The sequence below is a fragment of the Mus musculus genome, chromosome 6, assembly GCF_000001635.26.
Source record: "Mus musculus strain C57BL/6J chromosome 6, GRCm38.p6 C57BL/6J".
Lineage (NCBI taxonomy): Eukaryota > Metazoa > Chordata > Mammalia > Rodentia > Muridae > Mus > Mus musculus.
Window position 1 is genome coordinate 112,783,605 of NC_000072.6, and position 15,883 is coordinate 112,799,487.

Consider the following 15,883-nt stretch of genomic DNA (forward strand, 5'->3'; position numbering starts at 1 on the left):
TGTGAACTCTGATTTATAGGGAGGACCTAAAAACACTTCAGTCATCTTCCTTGAGGTCAAAACACTAGCATTGCTGGAGTCAAGGTTCAAAGCCAAGATGTCCGACCCCACTGTGGGAGTCTAATGAGCACAGGATTGTAGGTCCCTCTTACTATGCTTTTTCCACCATGCAAAGGGATGACAGAATCCTAAAGTCCATAGGACTTCAGAAGAACTTGGATTCCCAACTATCCTATAACATCCTTGGTGTCTATGGAGAGGATGGGTGTCTTCATGCTCTCCTAGTGTCATTTGGACGGGAGGATGTATAGGTACTTTATAAACAGATGTGCATAGTGACTGGCCTTCAGAAGCTATACACTAGGGTGGGGCATATGTCCTTTTTTGCAAAAGGCAAAAAAATCTCCTAACTGAAAACATCCAGGAAATCTAGGACACAATGAGAAGAAGAAACCTAAAGATAATAGGTATAGAAGACAGTGAAGATTCCAAACTTAAAGGGCCAGTAAATAACTTCAACAGAATTATAGAAGAAAACTTCCCTAACCTAAAGAAAGAGATGCCCATAAACATACAAGAAGCCTACAGAACTTCAAATAGACTGGAATAGAAAAGAAATTTCTCCCACCACATAATAATCAAAACACCAAACGCACTAAACAAAGAAAGAATATTAAAAGCAGTAAGGGAAAAAGGTCAAGTAACATACAAAGGCAGAACTATCAGAATTACACCAGACTTCTCACCAGAGACTATGAAAGCCAGAAGATCCTGGGCAGATGTCATATAGAACCTAAGAGAACACAAATGCCAGCCCAGGCTACTATACCCAGGAAAACTCTCAATTACCATAGACAAAGAAACCAAGATATTCCATGACAAACCAAATTTACACAATATCTTTCCATAAATCCAGCCCTACAAAGGATAATAGATGGAAAATACCAACACAAGGAGAGAAATTACACCCTAGACAAAAACAAGCAAATAATCTTTCAACAAATCCAAAAGAAGATAGCCACACAAACATAATTCCACCTGTAACAATAAAAATAACAGTAAGTAACAATCACTTTTCCTTAATATCTCTTAACATCAATGGACTTAATTCCCCTCAAAAAAAACACAGCCTAACAGACTGGATGCATAAGCAGGACCCAGCATTTTGCTGCATACAGGAAACACACCTCAATGACAAAGACAGACATTATCTCAGAGTAAAAGGTTGGAAAACAATTTTTCAAGCAAATGGTCCCAAGAAACAAGCAGGAGTAGCCATTCTAATATCAAATAAAATCAACTTTCAACCAAAAGTTATCAAAAAAGATAAGGACACTTCATACTGGTCAAAGGAAAAATCTACCAAGATGAACTCTCAATTCTGAACATCTATGTTCCAAATGCAAGGGTACCCACATCATAAAAGAAACTTTACTAAAGCTCAAAGCACATATCACACTCCACACAATAATAGTGGGAGATTTCAACACCCCACTCTCAGCAATGGACTAATCATGGAAACAGAAACTAAACAGAGACAGAGTGAAACTAACAGAAGTTATGAAGCAAATGGATCTAACAGATATCTATACAACATTTCATCCTAAATCAAAAGAATACCTTCTTCTCAGCACCTCATGGTACCTTCCAAACTTGACCATATAATTGGTCACAAAACAGGCCTCAACAGATACAAGAAGACTGAAATAATCCCATGCGCCCTATCAGATCAGCACAAAATAAGGCTGGTCTGAAATACCAACAAAACCAATGGAAATCAGAGATACACATGGAAGCTGAACAATGATAACTTGGTGAAGAAAGAAATTAAAGGTTTTTTTAGAATTTAGTGAAAATGAAGATACATCATACCAAAACTTATGGGACACAATGAAAGCAATAGTAAGAGGAAAACTCATAGCTCTGAGTGCCTCCAAAAAGAAAGTAAAGAGAGCTTACACTAGCAGTTTGACAGCACACCTGGAAGCACTAGAACAAAAAGAAGCAAACACACCCAAGAGGAGTAGATGGCAGGAAATAATCAAACTCAGGGCTGAAATCAACCAAATAGAAACAAAAAGAACTATACAAAGAATCAACAAAACCAGGAGCTGGTTCTTTGAGAAAATCAACAAGATAGATAAACCCTTAGCTAGACTAACCAGAGGGCACAGGGACAGTATCCAAATTAATAAAATCAGAAATGAAAAGGGAAAACAAAACAAAACAAAACAGAGACCAGAGGCTGGGTCTGTTGACCCCTAAGGCCTGGCCTTTTCTAGTAATTCTGTTGCCTTTCTTGGTATTCATGTACCTGTCACAGCTTTCCAGATGCCCAGATACTGGAAGGAAAGTGGTGAAGATCCTTCAGATCCTCATTCAAGTGCAAAAGATAACAGACAACTTGGAAGTCAACAGCATCCATAAGGAGACATGGTTTATAGGGCATCAAGAGGATCAGTTGCTAGGAAACATCTTCTAAAAGATACAGTCTAGGTATACTTTGATCCCCAAGAAGGGCCACATTCTGAAGCATTTGAGTGTGCCTGAACTCCTGGACCAAGCCATTAAAAAGACATCTAGGAAAAAAGGGAAGTCCTACAATTTATTTGATCACCCATGTACTGGCTAGTTTTGTGTCAACTTGACACAGCTGGAGTTATCACAGAGAAAGGAGTTTCAGTTGAGGAAATGCCTCCATGAGATCCAATTGTAAGGCATTTTCTCAATTAGTGATCAAGGGGGAAAGGGCCCTTGTGGGTAGGACCATCTCTGGGCTGGTAGTTTTGGTTCTATAAGAGATCAGGCTGAGCAAGCCAGGAAAAGCAAGCCAGTAAAGAACATCCCTCCATGGCCTCTGCATCAGCTCCTGCTTCATGACCTGCTTGAGTTCCAGTCCTGACTTCCTTTGGTGATGAACAGCAATGTGGAAGAGTAAGCCGAATAAACCCTCTCCTCCCCAACTTGCTTCTTGGTCATGATGTTTGTGCAGGAATAGAAACCCTGACTAAGACAACCCACTGAAGTGACTTATGATTTCTCTAGAACTTGATCGCTATTTTCATTTGCTTATTTTGTGTCTATAGACTGTCTTGTTCCTACTGGCATGCAAAGTCCCGAGACCAGGACCTTGCCTCTTTTCCTTTGCTAGAATACAGGCAGACTGCCATCAGGAGTCACTGTATATCTGTATGCATTTGGGAACGTGTAAATGAGTGGACTAGATGAATATGGTTGAATGGATGCATAGGTAGAAAGGTGAATGGGAGGATGCATGGGTGAGAGGTATAAGGGAAAGAGATGAAAGAGAGAGGGGGAGAGGGAGAGAGAGAGAAAAAAAAGAAGGGAAAATGGTGAAGATACCATTTTCCTCTGTCTTTGATCTGATGGCATTTGGAGATAAGGAGAAGTTGTACCCTTAGTCATTAAATACTTCTTATGTACCCCACACTATATTAGGCTATACACCAGAAAATACTACAGATTACAGGACATATAGAATCTAATAGAATGTACACTGTGGTGGGGATATAAACGACAATACTGGATTCTATCACAGGGTCTAGTAAGAGCTGTGAGGTGGGGAGTTTGGACACTACAGGAAAGCTTCCTGGGAAGTGGTAGCTAAACCAAGCCTTGAAGAAAGAGTTCCTGTTATCTGGGTGAATGGTGCATGAGGGTGCGCACGGGCTATTTCAGACAAAGAACTACTAGCGTAGGAGAAGGAGGAGCTGAACAGGGCTGAGGAATAGCCGATGCATAGAAAAATATCAGGTGACTGCTCAGTGCCATTGCCTGGCCCTCCCCCTCCCCTCCCGGCTGTCCCCTCAGTGAACATCTGTTGTTTTTCTCTGCCTAGGATCATCTAGTCCTCCTCCAGGAACAGCTTCCTGATTTTATTTGAGGAAACCCCCCAAATTCCCCTCCTTTATTTTCAGTCCATGGAGTTCATGGGAAATGGATATGACCTCCAATCCTGGCAGTGGCCATGAGACCCAGGCCCAGCCAAATGGTAAACATCATTTCAATCTGGTCATAAGGATGGCGGCTAATGATCTAAACCCGACCAATTAGATGCTACCCTGGGACCTTATTTAAAATAGTGATGAGAGAGTGGCACTGTGGTATCAGGAGGGGGCCAGGAGGTCAGGATGAGGCAAAATTGATAGGAGAAGCTCACACAGAAGAAACAAAACCACAAGGAGCTACATGCTGGTTCCCAAATAAGAAAAGATGATGGATGGATGGATGGATGGATGGATGGATGGATGCACAATGAATTGGTAGAGTATGGATGGATAGATAGACAGATGGATGGAAGAAAGGGAAATAAGGAAGGAGAGGAAGAAAGAACAGAGGAAGGAAGAAGTGAGGCAAAGTTCTTCTGCCTCAGAGATAGTGAGTACATTGGAAGGGGTAGAAGAACCACACTTCACTGTAATTAAATATTAATCAAGCAGCTTTGTGCCAGGATTACACCTGATGTCCTCAAAATATCATAGGACAGATGACAAAGCCTCTGCCCTCAAAGTACACACTGTATTGGTGAGATGGACCCTGAAATGATAGGCAAGTCCCCAGACCCAGATACACCTGAGCCACCAATGTTATGTTGGTACTGTGGTATGAATGGCTCCCCCAGACTAATGCATCTGAACATTAGTCCCCAATGCAATAGTGTTGAGAGGTGACTATTGCCAGAATGGGTTCGTTATTGCAAGTATACATTTTTACCAACAGATTCAATTCCTCTTGTTGCTTGTAGTGGACCTTCCTTGGCCTCTGGTTTTCTGTCACAGATGGCACAGTGTGAAAGCACTCACCAGGTGCCAATGCCATGCTCAGGGACCTCCCAGATCTCAGACCCTCACACCAAATAGCACTTTTTTTTTAGCAGATCATCTAGTCTCAGACACTCAGTTACAGTGCCACAAAACAACAAAACAGCCTGTCTGCACTGGATTACTGTCCTTTGCCAATAATGAGCCCCCAAAGGCAGGTTCCTTTCCACCCCAGCTCCTCAGCTCCCCATATCAATCCTGATCCCAACTCACCAAGCTTAGGGCAGTGACTCCTGAACAATGCTGACTGGCAGAGCCGCAGGCCCCTCCCACAGGCCAGCGGCTGCCTCCCTGGTGTTTCTCCTCTCTGTGTCCTCTCCCCCTCGTGCTCTGTCAAAGGCCATCTCATCTCCGTCGACTTTAGGATGCTCGACGATTTCATCATGCTGGCTCACTTCTCACGTTCCCTCACACTGTGTCAGACCCCCACGGAGGAGTTCTTTTCAGTGTCTGGTCACATCTCATCATCCACACACAAATAAGCAGCAGCCTGCACATCTGTGACTGAGTGAGCCAGAGCCGTGAGGTGAGGAGGCCATCCAGGTGAAAGAACCTCAGCTGGCAGGTGGTGACCTGACAGAGCTACCTCATACATCACATGTTCCCTCATTGTCAGGGTGGCGTGAAGGCAGAAATTCAAACAAACACACAAACACCCACCAGATGCCCAAACTCTAGTCCTTCATTGCACTGAATTGGGTGACCAAGAATCCAGGCTAGTTGACTGTGTAGGGTCTTCCCTACACCTGGTGGAAGAATTATTTATGTAAGCAACATGATTACCAATATTCCTAGTATGCTATGAATCTTTTCAATGCTCTGAGGACCCTTTGGGTATACATGGGAAAGCGACAGACTAACACTGATGCATCTTTAATGCTGGTCTCTGGCTGCAGCCACCCAGTGACTGAGTGAGGCTGAGTTCCAGGGCAGTTGCAGAGTGCTTCTTGTACATCAGGTTGAATTTTGCTGCTCATATAAACTATATGACCTCCTTCCAAAGCCTATCTCTGAAAGTCCAGTCGGCCCTCTGTACCTAGGCTTCCACTTCCTCATGATCAGCCCACTGTAGATCAAAGACAGAAACTGTTTATGCCCCTACTCAGCATGGACAGATGTTTTCCTTGTTGCTATCCTCAAAAGAATAGAACATAACAACTGTCTGTCTAGTGTCTACCTACATTGGGCATAATACATAATAAGCAAGAGGATTTGAAGGTTGCAGGAGGGTGTGTGTAGATTCTGTGCAAATACTATGCTGTTTTATAAAAGGAACTAAATGTTCTCAGGTCTTGGCATCTGTAGGGGTCCTGGAACCAATGCCCTGTAATTACTCAGGGACAGCTGTAGTTGACATATATTTATGTAACCAGTTAATATATTTCCTTTAGAAGTTCCAGGATGGGCTCTTAAGCCTAGGAACTCTGGCACAGGCTCAGCCACTCCCCAGCTGGGTGACCCTGGACTGGTTACCTGACCCTCTGTCCCTTAGAGCCACCAGAATACGGTGGTAATGATGCCTCCTCCTTTCAAAGATCACGGTGAGAACAAAACTGAATCCCAGTACCTCCGGAGCATTCAGACCAGTGCCAAGCCTGCGACCAGTACCGTGTGTGGGGGAAGAAAAAACAATGACCATGGCAAGAGGCAGTGTGCAGGGACAGTGGCTCCCTCTCCTGGGAACTGGGTGTGTGAAGCATGTTGGACATATGCACTGACTGGAAAAAAATAGCTCTGGAAGGAGACCCCACTAACAAGATGCTAGCAACGGAGGCAGTGTAGGGGCAGGACACCAGTGCTCAGCAGGCACTGGGATAGCCTCCATAGCCACTGAGCTCCTCATCCATCTCCAGATGAGGAGCTGGAAATACTCATGTGTTCCTGGGAGGAGGAATCAGGGGCTCTCCTAACAGGGCCTCTGAAGCCTGTGCTTTTGCCAGCACACAGGCTGCATTTCCACTAATTAATCAGGACAGAGACAATTTAAAGAAAAGGAGAAGAGGATGGATTTGGACAAATTAAAGGAAAGTATTAAATAATTTAGGGGGCCCAGTGGCATAGAGAAACCATAAGAGTTGTATTTAAATGTCATCTAGAAGACACCAGAGGCTCTTTGGCCTGCCAGCCTAGCGTCCTTGGTGAGCTACAGGCTGGTGAGAGATGCTGTATCAAAGAAGTGGATGGTGTCAGAGGAATGACACCTGAGGTTGCTTTCTGGCCTCTACATGTGTGCACATGTATGTGCATGCACATATGCATGTACCATCACATAAACACACACACACACATGCACGCACGCACGCACGCACGCACGCATGCACGCACGTAAAAATAAAAAGCTATATAGAGAGCCTGGGTAGAGCTGGGACTAGAAGTCAAATACAGAGCTCCCAGTGGGAAGCCCTCTCCATTCCCCCATCTTTGAGCAGGGCCACTGGGAGGGAGGCATCATTACAAATATTTTCCTGGAGGCCCAGAGTGGATTTCATACCCCTGAGCTTGGCACACAATCAAATCAAGTTGGACTTTGCACAAGGTATGGCATAGTCATTACTCCGGTTTTTGTGTCTGTTGGTCACTAGCTCCTGCTTGGTGTGGACACCTGAAGCTTTTGTCATTCTGCTTTCAATAAAGGAACAGCGCTCTTCCTGCTGCCTGGGCTTGCAAGGCAGGGCCAGCAGCCAGCGCAGAGCTACTGAACACAAAAAAGGGGCTGAAGTGGCCTACCAGGGCACCAATCAGTTACCAAAACAACAGTTGTATCTCATGACCCAGAAATACAATGAAAACCTAAATGTGATTTTAGCTGAAGTTTGTCATTTGCTTTGTCTCTGTTTCTTTGGAAGGATTCCACCCTGGCCCACAATCTTACTCTGTGTTCTTCTTTACTTCAAGTCAATATGTGATCAAAGACTATACTGTAGACAGCTGGTGGAGGCTGGAAAGGGGCAGGGTTAACAGACAATAGAACAGATCACCATCATCATGACCTTCTTCAGGGCCTCCAAGCAGACCACTTCTTCCACAGAACATGGAGAAGGAAAAGAATAGGGTTGATTGCACAGCCCCTTCCTCCCTCATTCATTCCTTAGTTACTACACCCCTGAGGCTAGGACTGGGCAACAAGGGAGCTGGGAAGATGTGTATAAGTGGGATGTTACATAGAAGCTTCTAGCGGTGAAGTCCAAGAGGTCCCCAATGCCCCAGCCAGCTGGGTAGCTGTGACGGCCGCCCAGACATTGCCTAGGCATGGCTTTAACATTGTGAATACAGGAAAAAAGGGAGTTTATTTTTCTATCTTGGGATCCAGGGCTTGACTGTAACTTGCTTTGGGGTATTAGCAAAAGTGATTACTAGCAGATTACTAGCAGAAGTTACTGGGGTCCACTAACTCTGGGTTTCTTTTTCTTAATCATCCAGAAAATTGCCACCACAAGACTGGTTGCAGTTGAACCAGCTCAAATTGCTAATCTACAGACTCATAAGCAAATAACATGGTGGGTTTGAAGCCACTGAATTTGGAGGCAATTTGTTAAGAAGCAGTTGAGCAAGCCTCAAGCTCTGCTTCATGTTGTCTCCAGCTTGTCGGTATGCTCAGGTCTATCTAACACTCCTCACTGGCCACACACCACTTCCTCATGTCTTTGCTTCAGCCCGCACCATGGGAGCATCGAGGATGGGCAAGATGCTGACAGAGCCCATCTCTAAAATGTTTCAAGTTTTCAGACAACAAAGGTTCTTTGATGCCACAGTGGGAAGCCCTGAATATGGGGATTAAACTGCATTTCTAAATAACTGTGATCATCCCACAGTGTCTATGGTAATTGCTTCAGGATATCTCCTCATAAATGTGTCCAGATACCAAAAACATCTATGCATGTTCCAGTCCCTTATCTAAAATGGTGCAGTGATAATAAAGAACCTACACAAGCCCCTCCTACTTCATCATCTTGAGAGTCCTCATAGGACCTAACACAATGTTACACTGTATAAGTGGGCATTCTATCGTGTCATGGGTGCTTAAGAAGTTAACAAGAACTCTGCATACATTTGGTATTAGAGATTGTTTTAAAAAAAAATAAATTTTGACCCGAGGTTGGTTGAACATGTACATGTTAATTAGCTTTTTGTCACAGTGGCGCGTGCTTGAGAAAAATTAAAGGAGGAAAGACTAATTTTTGGTCCATGGCTTCAGAGATTCCAATCCATTCCCCTGCTGTGAGTTTGTGGTGAGACGGAGCATCATGGGTCAAGAATGTAGGTCAAAGCAAAGTGGCTCACCTCATAGCAACCAGGAAGCAGAGAGACAGACAGAAAGGGGCTAGGGACAAGACACTTTTCAAGGACATGTCCTCAGTGACCTACTTCCTGAAATCAGGCCACTCCATCTCTACCCCCTAATAAAATCACCAAATAAAGCTGTGTTATCAGAACAAGCTTTTAGCATATGAGCCTTCAGGGGGTATTTCAGACTCATAGGATGCAGGACCTATGGATAAACAAGGCTACAGTTAGCAATCATGGGGTATTTATTGTTGGAACTGAGGGTCCTTCTCCTACATATATACCAAAAGAGGGGGTGAGTATAAACAGTTTTCCTGGTGACTTTTTTTTTTTTTTTGTCAGCTGAACATAACCTACAGTCACCTGAGAAGAGGGAACCTCGACTTGGTCAGAGAAAAGATCTTCATTGGTGATTGATGTAGGAGGGCCCAGCCCACTGTGGGCAGCATCATCCCTAGGCAGGTGGGTCTGAGCTGTATAAGAAAGCAAGCTGAGTATGAGCAAGCAAGCAATCTAGAGAGCAAGGCAGTTAGCAGTGGTTCTCTATGGTTTCCACTTCAAGCTCCTACCTTGAGTTTCTGCCCTGACTTCCCTCGATGATGGGTTGAGACCTGGAAGTAAGCCAAATAGATCCCCTTCTCCCCAAGTTGCTTTTGGCCAGGTTGTTTTTATCACAGCAACCTGAAGCAAATCAGGACAGGCAAAATGTGGTGCCCAACAGGAGGGTGGAGGGAAGGTTAGAGACCTAAGCAGGAGCAGCAAGGTCCTGGGCCTGGAGGTGTGGTGCAGAACTAGTGTGGGAAATGTGATATATACAGAGGGACTCATGGAGAATAGGAAAGACCTAGCACGGGTAATGACCAGGGTAGGGAAGTCACCTACAGAATTCTAAGCTAGACAGTTCCATTCATTCACTACCTTTACACACTCATCATTCACCCTACTCCTTGGAGTACAGACAACAGCCTATCTCACACCCATTGAGGGTGACACAGTAATGACAGTCATGACTACTGATACAGAGACTCTCTGGCACGCTATAGAGCCTATCATACTAACCGTGCTTAACATGTGCAAATGGCCCTCTATAACCGTGATCTCCACATCTGTGGAGTCAACCAACTGAAGGCTGGGACTAATGGGGAAGAAAGTTTTCTCTACACTAAGCATTTAGAACAGATTTTCATTTTCTCATCACTAAATAACCCAGAGAAGCAGCTGTCTGTGTAGCTCTGCTGCCGTACCTGCTGTAGTAAGCAATCTGGGGCTGGTTCAAAGTACCTGGGAGAATGTGTGACACGGCACCACTTTATACAGGAGACCTGAGCATCCGCAGTCCTCAGGTCCATGAGGCTTTCGGGAACCAATTCCTACCGAGACTGTGGGAGGATTTCACTGTTCTTTTCAGTTAAAAATTAGATTTGACCCAGTTTCTGACTTCAGAGTGTCTGCCTTCTCTTCACTTCTTTTCTCTATACTACTAGGGTAAACCTAGGGCATTTGAGAAAGATGGGCAAGAGCTTTATGACTGAACTATACACACAAGCCTATCTTTACCTTTATTATTATATTTTATATGTCATAGGACACATATAATGTAATATTATATAATATATATTTTATAGGACAAGCTCTCACTCTGTTGTCCAGGCTTTGCTCATACTCTGTAGCCTGGGCAGGCCTCAAACTTGTAGCCCTCCGTCCTGAGCTTCCTAACTAGATGGGACCACAGTTCTGCCTCACTAGGTCCAGCTTTATTTTTAGTTTTGAGCAAAGTTGGAGCACGTTTAAGGAGTTCTTTTGGTGTAGGTTTAAGCTCAGGCATTTCTTTAATTTCATTGCTGTTGCTGCGGTCAAAGATCCTACAAAAAGCATCATGAGGGTGGAAAGGGTTTGTTGGGCTTACACTTTCAGGTTACAGTCCATTATTGAGGCAAAATCAAGGCAGGAACTCGGTAGATTGCCACAGTTAAGAGCAGAGAGATAAATACCCCCATATTAACTGCTTGCTTGCACTGATACTTGGCTAGCTTTCTTCATTTTTAGACAGTTAAGGCTCCAGCCCATGAAATGGTGGCCCCCGCCATGTACTATCTTCTTATATCTAAAACAATCCACCCCAGATATGCTGATAGGCCAACCTGATTTAAATAACACCTTCTTAAGACTTTCTTCCCATAAGACTCTAAGTCATGTCTAGTTGACTATTATTATATCCAATATGAGCTGGGCAGTGGTAGTAAATTTAGCCTTCAATACTAGCACTTGGGAGGCAATCAGTAATAATAAGAGAACAGCCTTCACACAGCCTACATGTATTTACATGTTAAATTAGGACTTTTATAAAGAACCTCTATGTACATCAAACATAACAATTCTACTTGGCATTTCACCTGAAGAACCTATCCTACACTGTACCCTAAGGCCATCTACGAGACTCTCCACAGTCGTTACCCAGAAGCCAAAGTCAGTTCTTGCCCTACAGTCTCTCCATTCCACAACCATCCTGTTCTAATGCCCATCTCTAGTGTAGTTGGGTTTTGGCTTCAAAGCAGGCAGCCAGATCAGCTATGGCCTAAACTGTGATGTTCTCCTCTGGAAACAGTCAGGCGTGCTCACCATGTCACTTCAGGGTATTCTCAGAGCAGGGACAAGGACAAAGGGATCTAAACAAGCTCTGTGCCCTTCTAAGGCCACAGTCACCGAAGAGCACTCTCTGCCTGGAGCCTATGGCACCTGGCACCCAAGTCCATATCCCTGCCCTCTGGAGACTCTGCACCCATGTTCCTTGCCTCCACTGAAGGACCTTTGTGCTCATGAGTGCTCATGTGCTCATCCTGTGTCTGGCAGATCACATTACTCTCTCACACAGTGGAACTCACTAACCATGCCCAGGACCCATCCCAAACATAAGGAATAGGGAGTTGAAGTTATGAGTCATTAAAAACTTTCATGATGACTGTCACGCCAAATTCTGCCCTGCCTCTCTCAAGCTAAAGACAAGAGACCCAAACAAGTAGCAATGGTTCTGGGTAGAACTTACTGTGTAGAGCTCGTTGGTGACCTTCAGCAGCTCCTCATGCATCTGCAGGCCAATCTCTTTGCTCTGGAATATGGAAGAACACATGTCAGCCCATAGAAATGGTCTGGTTGTCAAACTCAAATTACCGAAAAGTAACACACACATGCCCAGCACCTTGATTTTAAAGTATGGGGTGACAGTTTCCTGGGCTGTCAAGATGAAACTTGACACTCTATAGACATTTGATTATCTCTTCTCCTCAATTCATAGCCGCCTTTCAAATGGCCCAATCCTTTACAGTTTGTAGCAGGAACTGGGGGTTCACTACCTATAATCCAGCTTTCCCTATGTCCTAATAGAAGCACGCATTGGTCTGCATTTGTCCCTCCAGCTCAGTTCTTCCAGGGTACTTCATCCCATCTTAACTCTAAACCATGGATTGTTCTTTGTGCGGATACAGTCCTGGCCTGACTTAATGAGATAGAAAAGCAGGACTTGTGTGATGTAGGAGAAGGTTTTAGCCCTTCTACCAACTGTGAGCAAAACTCCAAATAGCCCAAGTTGGTACCAGCAGTCATCTAGAGATAGAAAGAGTATGTAGCTTTAGGAGGACAGAGTAAAAGGAACCTGGTTCCTTTCATTACTATCTAAGTACTGATAAATCCAAAACTCAGAACTAGCCTCTAGTCTCCATCTACTTCTGTGGCTTAGTTGCTTAAGACATATTAACCAGTATTCTGCTACTTGTAGCCAGAGCATCCTAGTGAACACAAATTCATCTTCCATCCCCAGTTCCTAGAATAAGACATCCTCACTATAGACATGGGGTTCTAAAGCTACCACTTTTTGCCTAGGTCATATCATGGAGGCTGACTGGGCTCTGACTTCATTCAGAGTAGAACTGGGAGACATTGAAGGCTTTTGAGTAGGAGAATAGGATGCTCAGGGACACACCTCAGAAACAGGAACTTGTACACAGAGCCTGAACTGGTGGGGCTGGAGGCATGTTCTTGTATTTCCTCAAGAGAACTGTAAACCACCATATGGGACCTGCTGAGTCATAGCTCATTAACTCCTGGGCATCTCCCCGAACAGCCACAGAGTTGATGCCTGGCCAGCAGCCTTCAAAGCTTATTATTTTTGTTTTTGTCTTTTTTTTTTTTTATGGACAGAGTTGGTTAAGGAAGGGAAGTATTCCCAATTACAGTTCCAAATACTACTGAGTAACGAACCCAAACCAAACATTCCACCAGGGACAAGAGGCCAAAACCAAGACAATCTTCAACAGGCCACCACACCCAGACCTTGGGGACCCAATAACAACTGACCGTGGCGCTCCACATTTTTTGCATTATTTTCATGCTTGCAAAAGACACTGGATGGAAGTCACTTCCTTCACACACAAGGTTGGGCCAAAGAAGATCCAACCATCCCCACAGCCTTGCCTTTCTGACAAACTAACGGTAAACTGAGGCTAGCTAGTCACAAGGGCCAGCCACTGTAAAGCAGGTGTCCCCAGCCTCCCTTTTCTCAACAGCTAACTCCAGTTAAACTCCCTTAAGGACAACTAACTCTTTCTTCGGCACCATCCTATGAATGGACGGCTGGGTGTTGGGTAGCCTACCTGCCTCTTCTTACTAGTAATCTCTACCTTTGGCCTGAAGTTGTAGCCACCACAGTCATTTCTAGATATTGCTTTGATGTCATGGAGGGTTTAAACTATTCCTCAGCAAAGTACTGTGTTAGGCAAGGCCTCCAGGCCGCAGTCCCTCTAGCCTGCAAGAATACTCTTGTTTGGCCACTTGGTGATTCTAGAAAGTCTGAGCACTTTCCCAGAATTTAACAATCAAGATATTTCCCTTATAGGCCTTAATTTTCAGCTACTCTAGGAAGACTAGATGGTCCAGTAGTCCAAACCCTGTGTCAACTATGGAAGTCTCAAGCTTTCCAGCTGGCCACAGGGCCTAGGGCCTCACAGAAGTATCTCCGTTTATAACTCCAAAACCAGGAGTCATTTTAGAGAGGAGTAGCCATCTGCACCTCTGGGTGCTCATAAGGATGGCATCTGCTGGCCAGGACATCTGACGTGTAAATGGGCTTTTCATCCAGCATTCATTCCTCTCAGGTACATCTGCCTTACAGCTGTGGGCTTCTATATATACCAGGATAACCATGAATCCAACTCAGGTCAGAAATGGAAACTTACTCAGAACATTATGAGATTTCGGTTTGGATTTTTTTTCTATAACTCAACCGTGCAGTTCTCAGTCCTGAATTCTGTACATTGTGTGACAGTCCCAAAAGGTGGGAGCTTCTGAAGAATATGGTTGCTGAGACACAGCCAGCCTTGTGACGACTCAGCAGACCCCAGCACCAAGACCCACGTGGATTCATGGCACTCTGAGCCAGTGCTTGAGCTAATGACATCTCTTCCAGTTCGTCCCTAGCTTTGGATCCACTCACACATGCATGCAATATTTAGTAGAGAGCTGTCTCTACCAAGCACTGTAGAAAAAGCTGACCAGCAAAACCCCGCTCATGAAACATCTTCCATTTGCTCAATACTGTTCAAAGTCCCTTCCATGCACTAATTTAAACCTTTAAAGTGGCTACTGCTATCATTCTCTTTTGACACATGGGCAGAGCTAGAGATTCGAAGGACTGAGCACCTTGCCCAAGATGAACTAGAGAGTGACAGAGCCTGCAATCAGCTTTTGGTTGGTCTGGCTCAAAAGCCTGGTCTGTTTTTTCTGGGCTCAGCGCAGCATACAGACACACCGAAGAGAAACAGCCACTTCAAAGCCGCAATGGACAGGGTCCAGGCCACAGGCAGGCGGGAAGGAGGCCAATCCCACAGGACACTGCCTGTGTCTCTGATGTACTGCCTCCCCATCTGCTCAGGTATTGCTTCCCAGGCCTTCCCCCCAACCTTTTCCCATCCCCACCAAAGAAAGTCTGCTCCCCTTTGTTTCAATTGCCCAACTAGAGATACATCAGCTTCAATGGTCATTGCTTGCTTCTCTATTCCTCCTTCTAAGAGAACATGAGATGCAGGTGAGGCTGGCCCTAGACCTGGCTGATCCACCAGACTGTGGCTGTGACACAGTGACCTGGAAGTTTGTCTCAAGGATTGGATCAGGGGAAGAATTGTGACCCAGGCTGAAGCAAGAAGCTTTTATCCTTGGGGGAATTTCTTGTAAAAGGTTGACCATAAAGATTTGCATGCAAAAGGGGCTCTATAAATGCCCAAGAAGGCTCGCATAGATGCCGCTTAAAGTTAAAAATAAAAGGTGGCCATTTTGTCCTTCTTCATCAAAACAAAACATTAATTTGCATCAACGTGAGATGAAATGGCAAAGTTTCTCTTGTAATGACACAGTTCCTGAATGAAATCAATGCCATGGGTGATTTGCTTTAATGCAGGGCTGGTTTTAATGCAGGGCTGGTTTTAATGCAGGGCTTTTCAGCGGAAACTCTTAATACTGCAAACTGAGATGTAGCTGAGAGGTAGACCTGTGTTCGGTCTCTCCAGGACCACACCCCAAAATACCCCCCCACCCCCAGCAATAACAACAAAAGGCCTGCTTTAATATAGATCTTAGGGGGTTATGAGCTAGATTTTAAAAGGTTAATTCTTAAGGAGTCTGTCCATATTCCCATCAAGCTAACTCCGTGTTGGGCCGTTTCTAACACTAATGTCATTTCTACATCTCCTACCTTTGGAGTGTTCATCCCA

At 44.6% G+C, this 15,883-nt stretch overlaps 1 protein-coding gene across 6 annotated transcripts in view; it reads right to left on the minus strand.

The window, feature by feature from the left end:
• The window catches only part of Srgap3 (SLIT-ROBO Rho GTPase activating protein 3), a 229,535-nt gene that overhangs the window by 65,634 nt on the left and 148,018 nt on the right, over nucleotides 1–15,883 (minus strand). For all 6 annotated transcript variants that reach the window (XM_006506145.2, XM_030255398.1, XM_006506146.2 and 3 more), the window contains exon 4: nucleotides 12,169–12,231. In XM_006506145.2, the coding sequence (XP_006506208.1) occupies nucleotides 12,169–12,231 (63 nt within the window). The remainder of the gene's footprint in view (nucleotides 1–12,168; nucleotides 12,232–15,883) is intronic.